Source organism: Lissotriton vulgaris, chromosome 4_1 (genome assembly GCF_964263255.1).
Source record: "Lissotriton vulgaris chromosome 4_1, aLisVul1.2, whole genome shotgun sequence".
Classification (NCBI taxonomy): domain Eukaryota; kingdom Metazoa; phylum Chordata; class Amphibia; order Caudata; family Salamandridae; genus Lissotriton; species Lissotriton vulgaris.
In genome coordinates, this window is record NC_141691.1 from 1328781619 (window position 1) to 1328805951 (window position 24333).

The 24333-nt window shown below is 39.5% G+C and overlaps 1 protein-coding gene across 6 annotated transcripts in view; it reads right to left on the bottom strand.

The window, feature by feature from the left end:
- The window catches only part of LOC147723944 (cadherin-7), a 329109-nt gene that overhangs the window by 149951 nt on the left and 154825 nt on the right, over positions 1–24333 (bottom strand). For all 6 annotated transcript variants that reach the window (XM_086965552.1, XM_086965556.1, XM_086965557.1 and 3 more), the window contains exons 4-6: positions 12851–12970; positions 6287–6454; positions 37–224 (exon numbers count right to left, since the gene is read on the bottom strand). In XM_086965552.1, coding sequence (XP_086821678.1) covers positions 37–224; positions 6287–6454; positions 12851–12970 — 476 coding nt within the window. The remainder of the gene's footprint in view (positions 1–36; positions 225–6286; positions 6455–12850; positions 12971–24333) is intronic.

A 24333-nucleotide genomic window follows, 5' to 3' on the forward strand; every position in this document is an offset into this window, starting at 1 on the left:
ATTTACAGGAAGATCTCAATATCCTCACTCATATACCTTTTGAATAGTTATTACTCCCTCCTGTGTTTCCTGGTCAACCGAAATTTTAAAAACTCCAAGGCCGTCACCATCCAAAATTTTATATTCCATTTCTGCATTTGGTCCAATGTCTGCGTCAATTGCTTTAATCTTAGCCACCATTGAATCCACGGGTAAAGACTCAGGGACATAATATTGATCAGACCCTGTGAATTCAAAACATGAAGCTTATCATTAATCTTCATAATGTCAAATCAGCCCTTTCAAGTACACATTACAAGCACTGTTTTTCAAAAGTACATTCTGTTTAAAAACAAAACAAGAAGACATTTGTTCCAGTTTGTTATGGATTCAAACTAATTAAATTGCACACCAGGGGAATATGACAGAAAGTAAGCACTGATAGTGCTAATTTAAGACAGATGTCTGCCACAGCGTACGCTGACTGGTGTCTTAAACCAATGGCGCAGTGGCATATTGCCATCTTGGAGAGGGCTAATTGGTTGTTACCGGGACTTTAAAGGAACATGCTGCTTTTGGCTAAAAATGAAGTTACCGTTACTGGCATTGCTTTAGTCATTTTACAGAACATAACATGCTAATGCAACTAAAAGCACAATTAAAATGTAACAAGGCAAAAAAAACACAACTACATGACAATCAATAGTAAGTACAAAAACACAATGCAAACAAACACAACTAATTGCAACAACAACATGAAACACAGCGATATATGCACAATCTTTTTCTGACATAAATTATCACCTTGAGAAATCCAATTAGGGGCGTGATGTAGAGAACGGCAGACGGGTAACTCCATACAAATGTAACAAATATCCCGTCCACTGTATTACAAGTGCCTTTGGCTATAATGCACTTGTAAACCAGAGGACGGGATATCCCTCCCGTTTGTGCTTAAATTGCCTGTCCCCCAAACTCTAAATCTGGCACCTAATAATACAAACTTAAAAGTTATTTGCACCAAGCACTGACTTAGTTTTAGGCAACAACATGTTGTCACACCAGTCCCAAAACATTTTTGATCCAGTTCTTAATATCTAAGTGGGTTTGGCAAATGTGTTTGTTTTGAGATGGCCAAATGGTGGATGATACATTACATTCTCTCAAAAACAAGATTGGACCTTATCTATGATGTTGTAAATTGTCCAACCTAAGCAGGCTCATGTGGATTAAGAAATGTCCACAGACATCACACAACCACGATGCACATTAATAAATAAACTGATATTCAATTTTTATAAATGAGTTGGTCACAACAGGCATAAATCTGAACACAAATACATGATGAAGATTCATGGGTTTTCACTATAATTAGCATCAGTTTTTAATTTTTAAGATACAGAAGTGCAGGGATCACGGTGCTTCATACAAGCCCATCACCAGTGATGCTGAATTACTGGGATATCGCACATGGACACTGCTTATTCTTGGTTCCACCTCATTCTTCTTTCTTCCATGATCCCACACTTCCTAATCATTTAACTCATTCTTGCAGGAGCTTTTTCTCCCCAGCTTTCTCCCTTTCTCACTGTTTTCTTACCTTTATCTTCCCCCCACTTTCTTCCTTTTTCACCATTTTCTCTCTTGCTCTTGGTCAAAATTCTATTATGAAAAATAAGTCTAAGTCCCTAACAGTAACTTGGGGCGCCCACTGCTTAATTTGAGCTGATGGTTTCCGGTGGGGGTCACCAGCACTTATTGTTCCATAACACATATTGACCATGTGTGAGAGAGGGAAAATACACAGATTGAAAAGATGGCGGAAGAGAAAGATGTTGAAACATTCACAAAGTGAAAAACAAGGAGCCTAAAAGAGTGAGAAAATGGGCAGGGAGTGTCTGGCTCTAGATTAAAAGCTATCAGCCTTTGTATTGGGCTCACCATAGTTTAATTGCATGGGCCACTGGCTTCTGAGCGAGAGCTTCAGGCCCCAGCATTATTGCTTTCACAAATAAAGCATTGCCACCACTTGCACCCACCGACATAAATTGAGCATTACTTGACATTCAAAAACATGTATACCTCTTAATATGGGGTGCTTTCACTAATGGATATGACACATTTAAGCTAAGATGTGTTTGATATGCAATTTTATTCTTACAAGAATAGTAATATAACAAAGCATCTTCAATACACTGGGTGTGTAAACCCACAACATCTCCATGGCGATGACAATAGGTTTTCCTTATAACCTAACAGAATTGCCCTCAGTTTATTGATCGTGCAAAGCTGAAAGATGAAATACTAGGTGAACGTACTGAACTTCAACTTAGTTTCTGCTCATTCCACTCAGAATGCAAGGAATCATACAGTTAGTTGTGTATTTGATTACTAGCAGCTTTGGGCAATACAGTTTATACCCTCTATTTTGATGATAGTGAAATGACACTTTACTATAAAACGTTACATCGTAAACTGGTGCTTCTCCTAAGGAAGATCTAATATTTGAAATTACATTGGTATAGTGGAAATGTGTGGGATGAATATCAAGAGCAAGTCATTGACTGTAGAAGCAGCATCAGATCACTCACAGTTATTTATCAATCTAGGAGTAAAGTACCATGGTGAAGTGCCTTAGAAATGAAAAATGTATTCAGCATTTCTTAGTTCCTTGCAGGTTTTGACCAGTCCAACAAGATAGTTTTACTTTATATTGCAGTTGCCACTGATTTTGCTTGGTGTGACACATGAAAAACTACAGCAAGAGACAAAGATGTAAACATTGCGCAACAAGTTCCAAATCAAGCAGCTACTTTATTTACCGATAAATAGGATACCATTTAATCACCCTAGAAGCTTGGCTCAGGCAGCCAGTTGTGCAAAACCAGAAGGTGATAATAGAACTTGCCCAGGATTACACTTCACAAACTCCAACACTATCAAGCTCTATGGATCCTTGAATTGAATCCACAAAATAACCAATCAGTTTATGGCTAATGCAGGTGTGCCCAATACAGGTAAAAGGGGTGAGGCAGGGCAGGGGTAGAGCGGTGGGTCGATAGACGGCGGAGTGGGGAAAAGAAAAGATATAAAACCACTTATCTTGTGCTCGCCGCATTGCCCACTCAGCAATGCAGCAAGCACAAGGTAAGTGGTTTTATTTATTTTACCTATACTGTTGTCTGTTGACTTCCCCACCCCACCCCATCACACCCTGCCCCACCCCCCACAGCTCTTACCTGTACTGGGCGCGCCTGGGCTAAAGGCGGATCTGAGAGCGTTGGTAGTTTCCAGTGGCTGAGGTGTACCCACTGTATAGTCTACTGCAGGATCTGAGACTTGAGCAAAATGTGTTTCTGGTCATAAAAAGGCTGAAACGTACCCTTTCTCTCAAAGATCTCCCCTAAAGAAAGAAAATCCATGCACATGTGCACTTCTACTCCAGATGAAAGAATTGTTTAATCTTAGATGATGGCGGCGTGTTGTGCTTAAACACAGCTGTTTTAACTCTACTGTAATTTTTGCTTCAAGGAAATCATTATCATTTGCTCCAAATACCTTTGTTTTCATATGCAATTGACTAGAGAGCATGTTGTACCACACTAATTATTAACAATATTAAGTTTTGATTTTGTCTTGAGGCTTCTACCTATGTTACACACTGTATTCGTTTCAGTAGGACTGGGGAGATAACATGATCATTTTAGTTAAATGATAAACATTATATTTTGATTAAAACTGCATAATTTTCTTTTGAGACAGGTGTATCCTTCTAAAATTGCGGATTTTCTATCTGGAAGATATTATATAAGGATAGGACATCACTTGTCTCTCATGAACAGGGAGAGCAGATTCTACATTAGTTGGAAATATTTCGTACATTTGGACCATTCAAACAAGTTCCAATCAGTAATTTGAAATTTACACTTGGGTATTTAATATGCCATTGCTAAGGCCGGAGTGTGAATTTGGAGTATTAAAATTAACAATCTCCTTTGCCGTGTGCCCAAAAACTTTACCTTGACATTAGCAAAATGAGTCACCAAGTGTAGATGTGCCATACTTTGAGCATTTTTTAAGCTACCTTCGTTTGAACTGTGCCAATGGGATTTGTGCTCTGTGCTCTCAACCATCCGACAAACGGCAGGCACATCCACGCTGAACACAGCACTGTCCAAGTACCTATATATACTAAATACATCAGTCCATTATAAGTATTTTATTTTGACAAAAGGCTATAATCTTTCAATGAATCAAATTTGAACACAAAACCCTGCACAATACGTCTGAAAATAAACTTGAACCTTGTTTATTTCAAATGCAGTATGAATTTCTTTATATTTTTTTGTTACATATATATTAGAGTGCCTTCAAAAACAGAAACAAATCCCACTTAGTATCGTATAGCCCAAGACATAAATTGTGGAGCAATGTGCAAAGGCTAAGTCTCTCCTGGGGTCTCATTAAACTGATTTAGCACACAAATCATGCTTGTGCCAGGCTCAACCTCTTTCGGTGAGGCCAGTGACTATTCAGACAGCAAACCAGATTGAAAAATATATGTTATCATCTTCAACTGGGAAAAGAACAGCAGTGAAAGACAGTTGCGGTTTTAAATGTCTGCTGTGGTAGCAGACCTGCCTGAATTTCAAAATGGGGTCAGATATGCCTTGCAGGAAGGTACAGTGTGGGACTACACCTGCCTGCAATTGGGACATTACTTGGGGATCTTGGCGCACAGTGCCACCTCTCAAAAGGTATCCTTAAGGAGGCATGTTTATTGCTTGCCTCTTCCTATGTGAGACAATATGCTTCACAATAGCCTGTTTGCCCCTGCTTCACCATTGGAAATACAACATTGGTGATGGTGCAAAGTTTTCCCCTCATTTTACCATTATCCCGACCCCTTGAAAGTAAGGTACTGCAATATTGAGATAACTCAGGCAAGAAGCATGATTCTGCGTCAGCGTCCAGGTTACTTCAGTAATGCAGAATTGCCCTCGGCATGCAAAATCCAGACACAAACTCTTGTTGGACCCCCATGGAACTTGAGCAATATAGCCTCTGAAAACCAAGTTAAGTAAACCTTTGACTTTATCACGGGAAGCTACTGTCAAAAGTGTGTCCTTTGTGTGTTCATTCTATACACGTGAAAATGGCTGTGTTTTTGTCAGTACTACTCTAGTCTGTCACTGAATATTTTAATTCAGGGTAGCCATCAAAAACACCGTCAAACGAAAAACAAACTTTTTACCGGAGGTTTATGAATGAGGAGAGAATGCAATCTCCGATGGCTAACAAATATCTCCTTGAAAGGACAGTGGCACAGCACAAGAAGATAACTCATTGCAGTGTGCAAATAATACACTCTAACCTTTGCTGTTTTGTTTACTCTGGCTCCATTACCCAGGACAACTATTGGCAGGAAATGTAATTTTCATTCTGCCTTGGATCAGGTTTACTTTTGTCATACTTGATGCAGGAAAGGCAATGTGTGTATGCATACATTTGGAACATTTGTTCCAATTTAGCAAAGTCAGTCAAAGTGCTTTCCAACCTAATAACCTAGCATGCAATATCGCTGAAGGAGGGCAATATAATGGGCCAATTTAGGAGCAAGCCTCTTCAAGTCTGGAAATATATTTTCTGCTTTCCTATCCCTTGTTACAACAAGAGCCTCTCTGGTCAAGTCAAGGAAATTGAGGGCAGATTGTTTTTTGACTCATCCTAGATTGATTTCTTTTGCAAGAGGGAATGTTTGTGCAAGACAGTTCCTGCGACACAGCTTTAATAAAGCAAAGCTGTCATGGAAAAAAATGTCTATCTGTACATATTAGGACGCTATAGTTGTTTCGAAAGTGTTATTGACCCTAAAATATTATCTTCCAAGATCTATTCATACAGAGCCTTAGAGGCAAACCTCCTTGGGAAAACCTACATTCGCAGACACTAACAGCATCAAGGAAAATTACCAAGGAAACAAGTATTTCTCAGATGTGTGTTATATAAAAATTGTTTAACCATAACATAACAAACCGCAGTATAATGTAATGTACCGTAATGTAAAGTAATATTACGTAACATTACATCATATAACATAAGATAACGTAAAGTAACATGACAACATAACTTAATAAAACACAAATTCAAACCTAACACAAAATTTCAAACAAGTATATTCTTTCATAACACATGCGACTAACCATTTTATCGGCCTTAAAATTCTGTAGAAATACAACTTTTGATTTAAATCTACTACGAGATTAATCATTAGTAGTTTTATGATTGAAATAAACTGATCTCTTACTGCGAGGGAAGCGAGGGGGGTTATCGTTGACATCGGTCAGGGTGACAGTGACGGACGTTGTCCCAGACAGACCTCCCATTTGTCCCACCATGTCCTTGGCATGGATGACAATGACATACTGGTCCCTGGCCTCTCGGTCCATGTTGGCCAAAGCGGTCCTGATGATGCCTTAAAAGGAAGAACAAAAGTCGTACCTGGATTAGCCAGTTGTTAATTATAAATCTTGCAAAATCATACCAGGCCAATGTTTGAGTCAAAAATCTAAGCTTGTTTATAACATAGGCTCAGCTCTGTCTCTATGATTACTTGCTACCAATCATGTATATAAAACAGTGGCCCAATACAACATGATATTGGCAATATGCAAGTAAACGTACATTTACCAATATATAACAGCGGTGCTAAGGTCATATTCCATAAATTCTACGTTATTAGCATAGTACTGCTACTATAATGTGAGAAAATGTTTTTTCTGCCTTACATATTGCTTGTTAAAGTCACATAAGACAGGAAACCAACTGGAGCAATACTCACGAGGCTTGCAAAGACGAACTGCAAACCTCACAGAAATAAAACCAATCAGCAGACATATGCACTGAAAACAAACTCACATACAATAATTTATGGTTTCTAAGTAGTTTATTAGAACTAGTAAATCGCTGATTCAATGTACTCATTTGAAAGAAAATGTTATTTTCAAATAATAACATCACAAGTGATGCTGGTGACGTCAGACAAGATGATGGACAGTCTTATCTGTCGGGTGCCATTTTACACGAAGGAGAGTAGCCAGTGATGTCCATTGTCGTATATAAGTAGTGACATAGCGTATGAGATCTGTATGTTTGGGTGACCTGATTTTGAGAAGCAAAACCCGGGACATGCTAGACATGAAAGTCGGAACAAAGCCTTCAACCTTACTTCTATGCCTGGCTTGACCCTATTTTTACAACAACACCCTCTTTTGCTATGGAAAGACTTCTAGCCTCTACCCTACTCTTGCTCGCCTCTCCTCTGTCTCCTCTCTGCTGCAGCAGGCGTGAACCTGAACTTCCTAAAACAGGTACATTATTTAAGGAAATCATACCGTTTAACTCTTTTCTGGATGACTTGACCTTTGTCTAAAGAACTGGGACATGTATTTAAATTTAAGAAAACACCGGGACTTTCCGGGGGAATCCGGGACGCCTCGTCACCCTAACTGTATGGCATGATAAACTACTGACCAGAAGACCTATTTCAAGGTTTCTTCATGCACAGAATGCTAATTTAAAACCGTTTTGGAATTAGTCTGCCTTCAGATTATGTGACTTTGCTGCTCTATTTTTTTTTAGACATGGAGGTCCCAGATTGAACTGGAGAGGGTTAGAAAGTCAGAAGGGCGTTTCTTTTTTCCAGGAAGGGGCAATAGTAACATTTCTCTTTCTGGAAGACAACTCTTCCTAAGAAAAGGACATTTCAGATTTTTGAGATATATTGCCGAGGGATTAACCTTGTTTTTCATATTTTCATCCCAAGAGAAGTATCTTCAATTAGATTATGTTATGCACCGAGGAGACCAATATTAATATTAACATGTTTTCTATTTAATAAATGCTTAATATGCCCTAAGCACATTGGGCTCTTTGTATTCTGCTCAGTAGCCATTCACAAATTCCAATTAATGCAGCGCAAAGTGTAACTCTTCACGAAGGTACACTCCTGCAGTTAGGCTGTATTTGGAATAAAGGTAAGATACATAAAATCCAGCAGCGTCCCCTTCTGCTTCCTGATAGTCTTCAAATAAATACATACACATGGTAAAACCTTGATGAAGTCATGAATATTTCATGCCTGGCATGCTGTATAGCTGCTAACTGATTTCCAGAGGAAGGCTTTACCTCCCCATTGCTCTCTGAGACCCGAGAGAAAAAAACACACTATCATATTGACATGAAGAGGCAACGCGTAACGCTTACGCTGTTTCTCTCCCTGTCAGACAGACAGTCAGACTGCCATACTGTCCAATCACAATGTGGTTCCCTTTGGAGTAAAATTCAACTAATTTCTTCTCATTCTGTAATGTTTAACTTGCACAACGCAGAGTCTGTTTTTATTGGATTGTTTTCACGTCTTGCTGTGCAGCTATCAACTGTGAACCGAAAATGCTCAAAAGAGAGTGAGCGAGGTTTGTTTGAATAAGAGCGGCTTTGCATTATGCACGACGTTGGAAGCACTTGCTTAAAAGCTGTCAAGAAATTAAGGGACCATGTCGCAATAACAGGAAGTTTATTCATGTACGAACATACCCCATGTGGTTCAGAGCACTCTTGTGTACTTGCAACTGCGTTTTTCACAATGAACGCCTATTTCATAATTTAATTTGCCACCAGCGACTTTCAGGTTGCTTCCTAATTTAGGCCCTCTTCAAACTTTATAAAAGCAATATATAATATGTTGTAAGTTTTGGAAATGGACGTAATTCCTCCCACAAAGGAAAACAAAATAACTTACAAAAATATGCTGGTTTGGTGCTGGAATATCCTAGTGAGAATATGGTCTGACATAAATATTGTGCCTGATGTATTACCCCATTCAGCAAGACTAATGAATATATATGAAGTTTGAGAATGCTAAGGGGCCTGCATCACATTATGCTGGCAAGACCCATCATTGTGCCTTATGTCACTGCCCAGTGGAGATAAGAATAGGAAAATTAAACCCATTGGGAAGATATTTTTGTAAAAAATGTTCAGGGCGCAGAATACGATAATCTGATTTGCAACCATTTCAACCGGCTTTTCCTAACTATTACTGTAATGACATTGAGCAACAGTCCTTCAGTTATATCTTGACTGAAACCTTTGGTGTACCATGACCTAGGGATCCTTTTGACTGTGGGTATATGATTCCAAAGACACAAGAGCATAAGTCATGACCACCAAGGAGCTCCTCATGCTCTCAAGATCCAGCTACTGTGCTGTCCTAATGAGTGTTGCACCTCTGTATGTAGCCAAAGGGCGTCAAAACCATAAAAATGCAGGTAGTAAGCGTGTGTTGCTAGACATAGCCTTGTTTGAACTTAGCTATGCATGTAGATGTTGACTCTGGATGTAACCAAACTCTGTTCTTTGCTTACGAAAATGGGGTCCATGAACACCTTGCACTAGTAGGGGCCTTCAACTCAGACCAGTAAGCGGCATAAGCAAAGTCCACCATGAAAGCTTCAGCATGGCTTTAATGCTTATTCTGTGTTTTGTAGAAATAGTAAGTAATGAACTATGTGTTCTCCAAAATACACAGCAACACACTCACAGGATTGCACTGATATCAGTGTTCTTAAATTGCAATATAATGGCAGCTACTGTGTTCAATTTTGGACAACTGGGCAGCATTCACCTGCAATTCTGTGTCTGTGTATCTCTAAAGTTTGGAATTCGAACAAACTGAATTTAGATGTAGTGTACATCATCTGAGAAGATCACCTCTCCTCTGATCTGAATCCATGCTGGTGACCAGTGTTAACACATACATAGAAATGTACAATCTTCAGAGGTCTGTTCTTTCAACTAACCTTATTTTTAACCGTAGCACATGAAGAAGTGGATAAAAGATGTCCTTGGTGCCCTCTGTTTACAACATCATTTTCATATTCAAGGGTGGCATAGTGTGATCAGTGAAAACGAGCTCAATAAGGTTTCACACTGGGGTCCAGGTCTACTAGGGACCTTTTGTTGTCCCTGTGTGACGTACGCCATCATAAGGCAAAGCAAGCCCTTAACTGGAATTTACTTACCCACGCAAAACCCCTTTGTGTGGCTTTGCATGGTTCAGTAAATTCAAAGTAACTCAAGGCAGCCTGCATTGCTGTTTTGCATTACCTTGCATTGGGAAGGCATTTCTTGGGTGGAGCATGGGCACTCCTACGAATCCACCCATGGATTTCGGTGCATTCCAAGATTTACAAACACTTTTGAATCTGGAATGCATCAAAATGCTACACCTTCTCCAGTGAGGCGTAACAAGGAGAAATATCTTTATTTTACCTCATTATTTCCACTTTCCAAGTATGGTGCATTCTGCAACATACACAGAAAGAGGGAAACTCCATTAAGGATTGTTTTTGTGCAGGACAACAGAGTCCCTTCTTGCACAAAACCAATCTTGCTTGTAATGCAGGCACCTTTGCACCTGTGTTGGCGCTAGGCAGGACACTGTGTGCTAGAGCTAAGAGACAACAAGAATGAGCTTTATCTTTGTACATATGGCACATTTCTGCTACCTCTATTTCATGCAACACCACAACAGCAAGTTGCCTTGCATGAAAAATGTGTAATTAGGCCACAGGTTTTATGTCAAAGGAAAAATAACATCAGTGGGCTCCTTAATAATCCATATTTTATTGTATTTTTACAGACATAGTATAACAAAAACAGAAACTAATACATCTAAAATGAATTAAAAACTTGCACAAAATACATTTATTACACTGTCAGTAAATATGTGTGTAGTCATTTTCACTTCATTTATTGTAGTAAAGGTTATGCTCCGTGATTTGCAATGCTGAAGAAGACCTCCTAAGATTTTCAGTCCCCACCCTGAGGTCAAAACGCACCACATAGACAATGATGGCATTGAAAAGAAATGTGAACATTCATGCCCAACATAACCATATTGATGGCTTAACAAATGTGATAAAAATCAGCACATTAAGTCTCATATCTTCAATGGGACAGAGGAAGAACATTGGACCCTAAATCCTAAGCATAAAAGAAATGTTCGATCACTTGAGCTGTGGATTTTATTTAGCCTTAGCAATGTAGAATGGACTTAAAGTGGCGTGTCACAATGTTTAATTGCTTTAATTGAAACTCATTGAATTTGCATACACTGATAAACTGGTGATAGTAATTTGAGTGATTTGAAAGTATTTCGTGAAAATACTGTTTATTTATTGTTCTTAAATGGTGAAAGTCATTAAAATGTTTGTTATGATACCAGAAATAAGTACTGTTGCTATGTTGATAAGAAATACCTATTAATCTATCAATGGTTAATTGTATGATTTTTTTGTTTATGGCCTCACATTCGGCAGACCTTAAATGGCCAGACCATATACATGCATATTCTGTAAGGGTAGCAACCACCCTCCATTTTGTATTCACAATTTTTATAGGTTAAAAGCTGTTCATGAACAGCTGCGGGTATCCTTACGATGAAAACCCCAAAGAGGAGAGTCATCAATCTTCACTGTGTCCCTTTTCCAATGTCTGCAATGGTTATTCCAAAACTATCTGCATAATCTCTGCAAATATTCACGTTAACAAAACAATTAAATATAAAGAGACTCGTCTGACTCTGAGAACTAGATTTAATTTAGATATGGGTATCACTTATGGGTGTTGTTACTTTACCAAAATGATTGCAATTGTTGCAAACAGGACTGGACAAAGGGGCCCTGTGTGGGATAACCCCTAGACTTAATTTGTGTTTTACTGTCCCGTGTTATATGTAAAATACCAATTTCCAGTTGTGTTTGGCTTCCAGTTTTGTAAGCCATCAGCCTGAAAGGTGATATGCTCCTGATCACCTTTCATCCAGGGACAAGCAATAATTCAGTGCCAGATCTCATCCTTAGAGTCTAGAGTGGGGGGGGCCTCTTAGATACACCAAGGTATTGCTGAGGAGCATTGCATTTTCGGATCAAATGTGCTTTTTTGGACTAGGGGACACAAACTATGTCATGGAGGGAAACAATACAAGGGAAATATCATTCATGAAACAGTTTCAAGACTAGTGGAGGGCTTATTTCTGTGAAGTTTGATGTTAGTTTATTGGTTGCTTTACCACTTTGAAATGTTGTATTATTTACTGGAGGCCATGAAATCTAGCCGAGATTGTCACACTTGAAGGGGAATATACCTGTCATCTTATTAACTATTTTTGATCAAAAACCAGGTTTTCACAATTTGGAAGTATAGAGATGATTTTAAATATTAAAAAAAAAACCTAAGTCATTACTTCAGTTTTTTAGTTTCCTGATTTTAGAGTTTGCAGTATCGTATAACTTCTTTGGTGATGTAAGAGAACAGGGTGCAAAAACGGAATATCATTTACTATTGCGTTTAACGGCTTGCCAATGTAAAAAGGATATATTCAACATTGCGAGACAGAATATGTGTTTTTGTCAATGCGGTTTTCTTGGTGGATGTTTTCTTATCTGGTAAGATAAAGCAATGCTAACATGCCTTGTTCCAACAACCGTACTAAATAGTCTCATGACCTTAAAACATTCAGCAGAGGGATCTAGTGTGATAAATTAAATAAAGCCCATCTTCTTTTGAGGTTCTTATTTATAGGCACACCACATAGTTGTACCATGTGGCACACTGAACAAAACAATCCAGTCTGCTGAATATTTATAAAGGATGTTGTTTTCTCCACTGCTCAATTTCACTTTGCGGTTTGCTGTGGCAGGTAAAAAAAATCACAGTGGAAGCAGAGAGATAAGCAGGAAACCAAAGTCAATATCAATGACAATGAATTGTGCAAAAGCTTGTGTTTTATGAGATTCATCTTCTATACCTGTCTTTGGCTCCACTGAAAAATAGGGTTGTCCTTGCAGAATGCTGTAAACCACTCGAGCACTGTTACCGTAGGTGGGATCGTCTGCGTCGGTAGCTGTCACTTGCAAAACAGATGTTCCTATAAGCAATGAAGTGAACAGTTAGACAAACACAATTACCTAGCAATGAGCAATAAGGTTTGAATTGAACTCTAACTTTTCTTTAAAGTTTTGAATGTTTTTTTAAGGTTGTATGTGTACTGTACCAAGTCATCAAAACACACACTAAATTGAACTCATATCTATTATGGAGATGTACATGAACATTACTATCATGTCATATTTTGGAACGAAAAAGCAACACTAGTCATTATAAATTACAATTTTTAACTTGCGTTAAATATGTAAGTATGTATGCAAAAATATTTTTTCTTAACTTTAGTCATGAGCAGAACAGTTAGGAGTACCACAAACTAAAATATTCCAATCTAAAGTATGCACTACATATTTATTATAAATTAATAGACTCTATAAAGATTCAGTAAAGAGATATTCGTTGTGTAAAATAAGAATAGTAACAATGGCGAACTCTATAGTTTTGAAAAGTTTTTTAAAATAAAACAAAGAAGAATCTCCAATGTCACAAAGAAGTTACAATACGTTCACAGTTAATAAAAAGGAATGATCTAACATCAGTTAAAAGAATAGACAATAAGGAATGCTGTAGGTGTGTGAAGAAAATAATATTCTTAAAACTCTTTGGCCGCTTACTATTAAACATAGACCTAGCAAGCACCTGTTACAGATATAATTAGACACCATTAGGCAAAATGAACTGATAAATAATATAATTCTAAAGTAGCACTATACGAGAGACCACTTAAATAAAGAAGCATTATACCCACAAGAAAGTGAAGGTAATGAAACAACTGATTGGGAAATAACTGCAGCTTTTCCAACACATACCAGTACAAAACCATCTATAGTTCTATTTACAGCATGTAGGAAGGTAATGATTCCTCAAAAATATCTTTCTTAGGAATTAATAAAGTAGAAACCAGGGCTTTCAGGATAAACTGGTAACATACCAATTATGAAAAAGGTCACTGCTGTTTAGGTCTCATCATGCCGAGAAACCCTTTTGAGTTTGGGGTTGTACCATGAGTGTTGGGGTGGGGTGTTAATCAGGCATGTTCAGATCATTTTTTGTCAGTCTGCATTACAGAGTTTTCTAAAGGTATCCAATTTCCAGTGTACTGCAACAGGGAGTATAATCCTAAATTGTTTGCAGGCAATATCTCAGACTCCAGAATGTTAGGTCAAAATAATTTGCAGTAGTAAAAACCGCTAAAGTCTAAATGATGTAAGACAACTATAGGGTTGTCTGCATTATCTGACCCAAAATAATTAATGCAGAAGTAAGTGATAAAAAATAATCACTTAGTCAGATAATCAGAATAGTTTTTTCTAAAAAGCGTGGTATCTTTCTTAAAAGTTGATCCAACGTTAGACTCAAAATATCTGCTAAAAACACATATAGCATACACTCAAATCTGGTCATATTAAAATCAGGCCACACTAGTATCAAGTTACCAGCTAAACTTATCTGTTAAACTCCTCTAAAATCTGCTTAAAAAGGCAGCAGTATTGACTTAAGTCAGGTTTTCGGCTCTACCAGCCTTCCGGCACACTGTCTCCATGGAAGTGGTCTCCCAGCTGCTTACATATGCTTATTCCAACACTGTGCAACACAGTGCTTCACATGGAAAAGTACCTACCTCAGCTCTTTGCTTCACCTGCACTACATTCTCGCATACCTCAATCACTGCACTTTCCTGAATTTAAATAGCAAAGGGTGGAGAGCGCTGGACCATCCGCTACCTTCTCTTAAGCATAAAATTCATCCAGACCTCTGTTCTATTGTGGGTTCCATATCTGACTACTGTGCAACTCCTTTTCTTCACAGACAGGACTGACCAAACCCTTAGGTGCCTCATTTTGCCTTGGCAGCCTGGACATTAACAAGAGTTGCACAGAGACACACCATAACCAAGACAATTCCTATGACTGACCTGAAGATAGATTCAGGGTGGGTGAAACAAAGCACCTTTAGAGGACAAGAGTAAGGCCAGCTGCCTGGATGCAAAATGATGGGGCAGTCACCAAAAGTATCTGTTGTCAACCGAGAAAGCAAACAAGAGGTGATCCGTATTCTCCGTGTTATCGACCACCAATTCTAAATGCAAAATCACTAGAAATACTGGATGTAGAGCAGCAAGTATATGTGTCATACTGAAGATGCAGTATTGTACTATATCGCACAATTTCACTAAAGAAAATGCCTTTGATGTGATGTGTCTTTAAAAGTACACATGTAATTCCTATTATGCCATGATAAATGATGCATCCATTGCTGAATTTGTAATAAAAAAGTAAGCGGCAGTCCTCCAAATTGGGGAGACCGACCTTACCGCTCTTATTTTTTATCAGCAACTGCAGCACCACTACTGGTGCCCCGACCACCCCCGTTAGATGGTGGCCCATTGGTTCAGCATGTGCCTTGTCCAGGAGTGTTAATATAGTCCGTCTTCTATTTCCACCATGAATAATAAATGATTCCATTGGTGATCCTACTGTTTCCCTGACTTCAGTGGAAATAAAAGAGGGACTGGAAATCAGTTTTCTCTTTCTGCTCTGTGTATTGGGACCAGGCCAGGGCAAAATGTACCAAAAGGTAAATGTTCCCTGCAATAGGTGCCAGTGAAACCCACTGGCAATCACCAGCACCATTTATTTGATAGATGCACCACAATTTTTGTGTGGCAGGCAAAAGTTCTTTAGTTCTTTGACCCAAAAAAGCATAATCATGCATTTTCTAATATATAGCACCTATCAGGGTGCTGCAAGTATTTCCAGTACTATTGGTTGTGACCGTAGTTGTCTGATCTAGAGCTCACTGAATGAAATTCGGAGACTGATTTCAAAGGATGAAAATATATTTGCTCATTCAGCCTTTGTGCTGTGCATCTAGTGCAGAGGTCTTCAATCTGTGGGGCGCGACCCCCAGGGGGGTCGTGGAGTCCTGGGAAGGGGGTCGCAGATTCTGCCAGAGTGCAGTTCCTGGCCTCGGGCTGATCGAGGGTGCTCAAGGCGGAGGCCGCCTAATTCACACCGAGGTGTGAAAAACATCAAAGCATCGTTAACAAGTAAAGGTCTTTTAAAGACCTGTGATAGTACTCTGGTGTGCCTTTGTGTGTGTCCAAGCTGTTTCAGGCAGGCTGACATACACGAGCTGGGGGGGGGGGGGGGAGGAGGCTGTAGCCCTTTCAGTTCAATGGACTTAGCTGTGGGTTTATTTCTACTTTTAACGTTTTATGTAGCGCTAGTTTAACCCATAGGTATCAGAGCGCTTTACAAATACACAGTAAACAGCAGAAGGACATTACAATCATATCATTGGTTCAAGTCCCACGAGCCCTCATACCTGACGCCTGTGCAGGAGGAATGTGGCTGAGAGTCTGTTCTTCATGGTGAGATGTTTTCACAGCCGGCTGCCACCCCCCCCCCCCCCCCCACCCCCCACCCCAAGCAGGGAGGCACAGAGATGCCCTCCCATGAGAGAGGAAGACGAAGCAGAGAGATATTGACCCCCCATGAGAGAGGCACAGACAAGGTGGGTGAATGAATGATGGGTGGATGGATGGATGAAAAGGTGGACGGATGAAGGATGTATGGATGGATGGATGAAAGGGTGGATGGCTGTATGGATGGACGGATGGAAGGATGAAAGGGTGGACGGATGTGTGAAAAGGTGGGTGGATGAATGATGAGTGGATGGATGTAAAGATGAAAGGGTGGATGGATGGATGAAGGATGGATGGATGGATGTGTGAAAAGGTGGGTGGATGGAGGGATGAAAGGGTGGATGGAAGGATGAAAGGGTAGATGGATGAGGGATGTATGCATGGATGGATAAAAGGTTGCATGGATGAATGATGGATGGATTTGTGAAAAGGTGGGTGGATGAGTGATGGGTGGATGGATGTAAGGGTGGATGGATGAAGGATGGATGGATGAAGGATGGATGTATGGATGGATAAAAGGTTGCATGGATGAATGATGGATGCATGGATGGATGTGTGAAAAGGTGGGGGATGAATGATGGATGGGTGGGTGGATGGATGGATGAAAGGGTGGGTGGATGAAGGATGGATGTATAGATGAAAGGGTGGATGGATATATGGATGGAATAATGAAAGGGTGGATGGATTAATGAGAGGTTGGATGGATGAAGGATGGATGTATGGATGGAAGGATGAAAGGGTGGATGGATGAAGGATGGATGGATGGATAAAAGGTTGCATGGATGGATGTATGAAAAGGTGGGTGGAAGAATGATGGGTGGATGGATGGACGGGTGGATAGGTAAAGGATGGATGTATGGATGGAAGGATGAAAAGGTGGATGGAGGATGGATGTATGGATGGATAAAAGGTTGCATGGATGAATGATGGATGGATCGATGTGTGAAAAGGTGGGGGATGAATGATGGATGGGTGGACGGATGGATGAAAGGGTGGGTGGATGAAGGATGGATGTATGGATGAAAGGGTGGATGGATATATGGATGGAATAATGAAAGGGTGGATGGATGAAGGATGGATGTATGGATGAAAGGGTGGATGGATGAAGGATGGACATATGGATAGATGGACGGATGGATAAAAGGTTGCATGGATGAATGATGGATGGATGTGTGAAAAGGTGGGTGGAAGAATGATGGGTGGATGGATGGATGGGTGGATAGGTAAAGGATGGATGTATGGATGGAAGGATGAAAGGGTGGATGGATGATGGATGTATGGATGGATAAAAGGTTGCATGGATGGATGTGTGAAAAGGTGGGGGATGAATGATGGATGGGTGGGTGGATGGATGGATGAAAGGGTGGGTGGATGAAGGAGGGATGTATGGATGAAAGGGTGGATGGATATATGGATGGAATAATGAAAGGGTGGATGGATGAAGGATGGATGTATGGATGGAAGGATGAAAGGGTGGATGGATGAAGGATGGATGTATGGGTGGATGGATAAAAGGTTGCATGGATGAATGATGGATGTATGTGTGAAAAGGTGGGTGGAAGAATGATGGATGGATGGATGGGTGGATAGGTAAAGGATGGATGGAAGGATGAAAGGGTGGATGGATGATGGATGTATGGATGGATAAAAGGTTGCATGGATGAATGATGGATGGATGGATGGATGGATGTGTGAAAAGGTGGGTGTGTGGATGGACGGCTGGATAGGTAAAGGATGGATGTATGGATGGAAGGATGAAAGGGTGGATGGATGAAGGATGGATGGATGTGTGGAAGTGTGGGTGGATGAATGATGGATGGATGGATGGATGTGATGAGGTCTAACAGGCGCATTTATGGTTGTCGATAGTTGTTTATGGTGAGGAGTACCAGTTTCTAGAATCTTTTGTCGGAAGGGGGTCCTTACGCCTAAAAAGGTTTTACAAGGGGGTCTCGGCATCAAAAAGTTTGAAGACCTCTGATCTAGTGTGACCGTGCCGTATGAATTCAGCTAAGTTTTGCTGTGCTACAATATATCGAAAACACCAGTTTCCAGTTATTTTTAATGACCAGTTTTGTAATACTGAGACATTAGCCTGAAAGGAGATATGTCTCTGATCACTTTTCATCCAGGAAAAAGCAGAGGTTAATGGCAGATCTTATTTTTAGAGTTTACATAGAAGTAACACATCTTGGCTGTACAACATTTTGTTCAGACTCAATTCATAGCCCATGGTGATTTACAACTAGAAATGAACAGAGCTGGCAGACTATTCATAATCAGTTTACCAACTCCGATATACAGAATCTTGAAATCAAGCATATTTCAGAAAATGCAAGCTTTCAAGAGTTTCAGCAGGCTGTGAGCCCCAACTGTGACAAGAGACGGACAGGATGGTTAGGGAACTTGGCAGTCTGCATTAAACTATCCTGCCTCACACACCTATTTAAACCTTAACCTCCGTGGTACCACGAGAATTTACAGAATATGGGCACAAAGTCAGGCTCTGAATGATAGAACAAAAGGGTGTCTATTAAAGGGAGAGTACTGAGCACTAGATTTTGGTGTGAAATAAAGGATTACTCGTGTATACAACATGTGGGAATCAATGTGCTCAGTATGTTAAATTCTTGTTAAGTGTCCCTAGACCTACTGATGTGATGAAATTCAATGCATAATTTCTCCCTCACGTTGGGTTCTCTGATGCTAATTGTGACATGATGTGTTAGGACACGTTAAATATATTGGAGGAGCTATGATTGTGTTGTTCTCCATAACTGGTGAATTCCAGTGTTTTTCGCTATTGCATCCTCACCATTTTTATTCCTTCAACTGAATTTCTTTAGGGTAATTTCACATTTCTTTTCATCGACAGTGAGTTCTGTTTTGGGTAAATACCCTAAGCTTCTCTTTATCAAGGTTTAGCCCTGCAGTGGGTCTGGGCGCAGGTAATTCCCTACAGACATTTTCCCCTCAGGGTAATATCCTTATTAGGTAAGGGCCTTGCACTTTGACATATGTTTTCAGGAAAATGTCGATGTTTTTTGTTTATATAACGATCTTTATTTATCTCTATTTTTGCAGTACATTTGTTACGTTTTGTAATAGTCTTGTGAACTATCTCCAACTATATATAGAACTGAACAAATGGAAAGAAATTCCAGTAAATTAGAATATATTATAACGGATGAACTTGGTACATGGTGACACATAGCCAACAACTAATGTGGGTGGGTGCATACATGACAAGGAAGCCATCACCAAACATGCCCATATAGCTGTCACTGAATTTGCAAACATGCCATCACACAAAAGGGTCCATGTCTTGCAACATTCATGCTCCAGGATTACTCAAAGGATCCCCAGTTGCTCAAACCCCAATGGCCTATACTTTCGGCTACATGTCCATCTTACATATGCAAAATCCATCTTTTCTGTCAGACTTTTTTCATGTTTGGTCGCCTTGAAACATGTAAGTTTTTTTCTACTCACTAATTTTGTGTGTTGGCTGACCAAGCACAAGACCAAACCTATTCTGCCCATTTAATCTATATGTGTATATTTGTGGCGGGCAGGGAGCGCGGGCGCAGTGCCCTCCAAAGCAGGCAGCCAGAGATTGAATGGAGGTGCATGATTTGGACACTATGCAGAAACTAGTGCTGTAGGGCTGCAGGAATGGGTAATAAAAGTACATTGTAGCAGCGGAGTTCAGGTGTCGGGTGTGCAGCTGTGGGTGTGTTTATGTCTGTGTGGTTGGATGCATGCACAGGTGGTTTTTTTTGAGTGTAAGAGAAAGAGAGAGATGCATCTGGTGCCCTACTGGATCTTAGGGTCATCTCTGGAAAGATGTGAACAACGTCTCGCAGAATATTACCCATTCTTGGCATACTGTGGGAGTTATTGGATTAATAGTGCCTACCCATTTCTTGATGGTGCATTGCTACACTTGAAGAGCAAAAGTCCTAGTATTATAATATTTATTTCTCAGAATATTCCCTTAGGAGAACGTCAAACACCCCCTACAGGAAGCCAGTTTCAGTCAGTGCAAGTCGACAAGGTAATTTCCTCTTTTTCCGCATCCTAAATTACAAATAAGTTGCATTATTAGCTTAGTGGGCATGTACAAAAATTGTTTTGTGCACCCCTGCTTGTAAAGATTTAGCTGTGTTTTTATGATTAATTTGCCAAATTACCAGCCACTCTTCAGATGATCATATATGCTCAAATTAGGTGTGTACTCAGTGCAAATGTTATGAATTTGTTCCTAACTGAAGATATGATAAAAGAGCAAGTCAAGTTTAGTTTTTTCAGATAGTTACAGCTTCCTGAAATGTACACTAACTGATAAAAATGTAGAAAGGTCACCTGCGCTAATTACAAAATAGAGCACGTGCGTACACGGGTGATTAGGCGTTTAGCTTACATTACAGGAGTTTCAGTAATGCAAACGTGGGTGTACAAACCAATATTTGCATATGTGCATATTTTTCATGATAGAGCCCCTGATGTCACTTATCCTGTTTACAAGTAAATATTGTATGTGTCCTTATTTTCCCTAAAAATATTTTAAAAGTCCCTGCTAAATCGAGTGCTGATTTGAAACATTGCAAGATGTGTTTACTTGGAAATAGAGCTTTCAATGACGCACAATATGAGCCACCGAAACAGCTACAGCTTCTTCTGAAACTTTGCAGTGTGGACACAATACAGAAAGGCCCTCTCCAAAGAACATTTTTAGCACTGTGCCTCCAACTAGCGGAGTCATAGAGAGTAACGCTCAACAATAAATGAGGCACCAAAATGGCGCACACTGACCCAATTCTGCAGTAACCTATATGAAACTCACCCTGCATGCGGTATTATATATAACTGCAGCTAAGAACACATTTTTCTCCTCCGCTGGCACAGTAGCACTGTAAGTCTAATGAGCACTGCTGTCATGGTCCATAAAATGTGATAACTATCTGCTCATGCCAGCCTCTTCCTGCCTTCTATTATCAGAGATAGATGGATGGTGCACCCCCTTTCGATCACCCTAGGAGGCCCTTTTTTGCCTCAACCAAACTATTCCCTCAAACATCCTCCCAGACTGGGGTGGGGGGGGGGGGCTTCTGGGGAAAGACTTGCTGAGGCAATGGTCATATTTAATTTTGCTAAAAGGAGAGATGACTTATTTAGTAGAAGGATATACAATGACACCCGCTGGCGAAGAAAACAAAATTCCATGAAATATACCAAATAACCAATGTCTACAACTAACAGATATTGGAGCAGGCACACAACGTTCAGTGGAGTCACGTACTTATTTTACCGTCAGTGATTTTAACAGCTTATCATATAGATTTTTTTTCAGAATGTTATGCACAGACAACTTGGCAGAGAACAGTAAATATGCACTTTGGTTCTATTTAATATTTTATGAGTATTGCAGGCATTTAATTAGAGATTGCAAGATATGAATTAGCAATGAGTCAATGTGACTGAATAAGATAAATGGGAAAGTTGAAACAGGCAGTTTTTGGAAAGGCATCCTTAATTGAATATATTTGAGAGTTTTACTATATCAAAAGCAAAGCACATCAACCCCAATTTATAGCGGCAGCACAGGGATTCTAATAAATAATGGCTTGTTCATCTAGGCAGTCTGTTTTAGCAGGGGACTCATCTCGAGGCACCAATAATAGTAGTGATTATTACTCAGCTCAATGCTACTCATATTGTGGAACTCAGAAGGATGAGAGGTGTAGTGATTCCACTGGATTTCACGCACATTTGTTGCAGTTTTCTGCTATAGTGTGCAGATCTATAGTATAAGTCATACTCAAATATGTACCTATTTATATTTGACTCAAAGGAGTTCAATATTGTTTAGGCAGTGACTTAAAGTAGTATGGAAATCATGGTTGCAAGCGAGAAATTGATTATATGGCTTTTTTTGTTTTGTTGTGCTAAACATATCATCCTCTAGTGGATTATGAACCACATCAATTTGCCCTTGCTTAATACATCATAGCTTTTTTCGATTTTAGCGTGTGACTATGTACAAGGTAAAGAGTCAATTTTTTCTTTAACCCCTTCACTGCGGCAGCTATTCTGCCGCAGTGCTAAGGGGCGGAGCGGATATACGGCGGGCGCATGCTGGTGACTGAACCGCTCCGTCACCAGCGTCGGTTGCGCTGTGCTTATGACGGAGCGGTTGAAGCATTGTAATATTTGAGCAAATATGTGGAGGGGAAGTATTTATAAGGATGTTTTTGTTGTTATTTACAGTTAACCCTGACGAAGGACCCGTAGGGGTCCGAAATGCATTGGGCTGGAATAAACTGCTAGTGACGAACAAGATGAATGGTGTTTTCTGCATGTATTCTTGAACATGAGAAACTACGAAAAATTGGCATTTACCTTGCATGACTTTTTGAAGGACATAAAGAGTATAAAAATGAGTAAATGACACAGAGTACAAAAAACAGAAGGAACTTAAAAGAGGAGAAAAAGAATTGTTGAATTAAAGATAACTGGATGCAAATGCAAATTAAAAAAGAGGCTGTCGCCACTGTCTTTGGGGCAAAGAGAAGCCCCAAAACAACTTTGTTCTGTTCAAGCACGTGATGTTTGGGGTTGGCACGCTAAAAGTGAGCACGCCACATGTTGAAGCTGCTGGATGATTTGAGTAAAAAAACAGGTGAAAATTTTGTAATGAAAAACGAGTGCTACCCAGATATTTTTGAATATATGTTTGGAGCATTTCCCATCAGTTTCCTGAATGTATTGTCCAACTGTAAGATTTTCCAGTTTCTTTTTAATACATCCCAGATTTGTTTTGATTATTTGGAGAAAGTTGTAATAATCTTATTGGCTCAGATTCTAGAGTTTTTTGATCATTTGGTAATTTTGGCTTCAACAGATCTAATCTCTTAATTTTATTAGTTCTTTCCCAGCCTGTTTCGATTACTTCCTTTGCATACCTTCTTTTTTTGAATCTCTTTGCTGTCTGCATACTGTTTTTCATCCATTCTTTTGGTTCTGAGCATATACGTCTCAATCTCAGAAACTCTCCATAAGGGATGTTTTGAAATAGATTTTGCTGATGAAACCTCCCCGAGTAGCATTGGTGGCGGTGGTTTTTCTGTGTAGCGTTGTATTGATTTCATTCTTTACAATGTAAATTTCTGTGTCCAAAAGCGTTACTCCCATTTTGCTCAAGTCATATGTGAACTTTAAGTTTGCTGGAGTTTCATTAAGAATCCTAAAATACTCTTTGAATTCTTCATCCGTTCCATCCCAGATGATGAGCAAGTCATCTATGAAACGTAACCATAGGACTATTTTGTTTAGGAATTTGTCATTTTCTGATTGTCCTGCCCATTTCTGTTCCCACCACCCCATCGTGGGGCAGGCAAAACTTGGGCTAAAAGAAAAGCTTATTGCGGTGCCCTTTGTTTGAAGGTAAATATCCTCTCCAAATAGGAACATTTTCTGTTTTAAGCATATGTCAATCATTTCTTCTAACATGATGTAGTGTTGAGAAAAATGAATATTATGTTCTTTCAAAAAGAAATTACATGCTGAGATCCCAATGTCATGGTCAATGTTGGTGTACGAGGACACCACGACCATTGTTAATAATTTGTAGGATGTTTGCCATGGAATACCATTTAAATGTCTTAACATGTCACTAGTACCTTTTATGTATGACCGCAATTTGGAGACAAACGGTGAAAGAAAAAAATCAATATAATTATCCATCGGTTCCAGCAGAAACTAACGCTGAAATTCGGTGAATATAACTGGGATAACAATGTTATATGTACAGAAGGTATGGTTAAGTAATGCTGAAATAATGTGTAAATATTACACTTCAACTACCATAATGCCCTCGTAATGGTAAACAAACAGGAAATTATGTAAAACACTGTTTA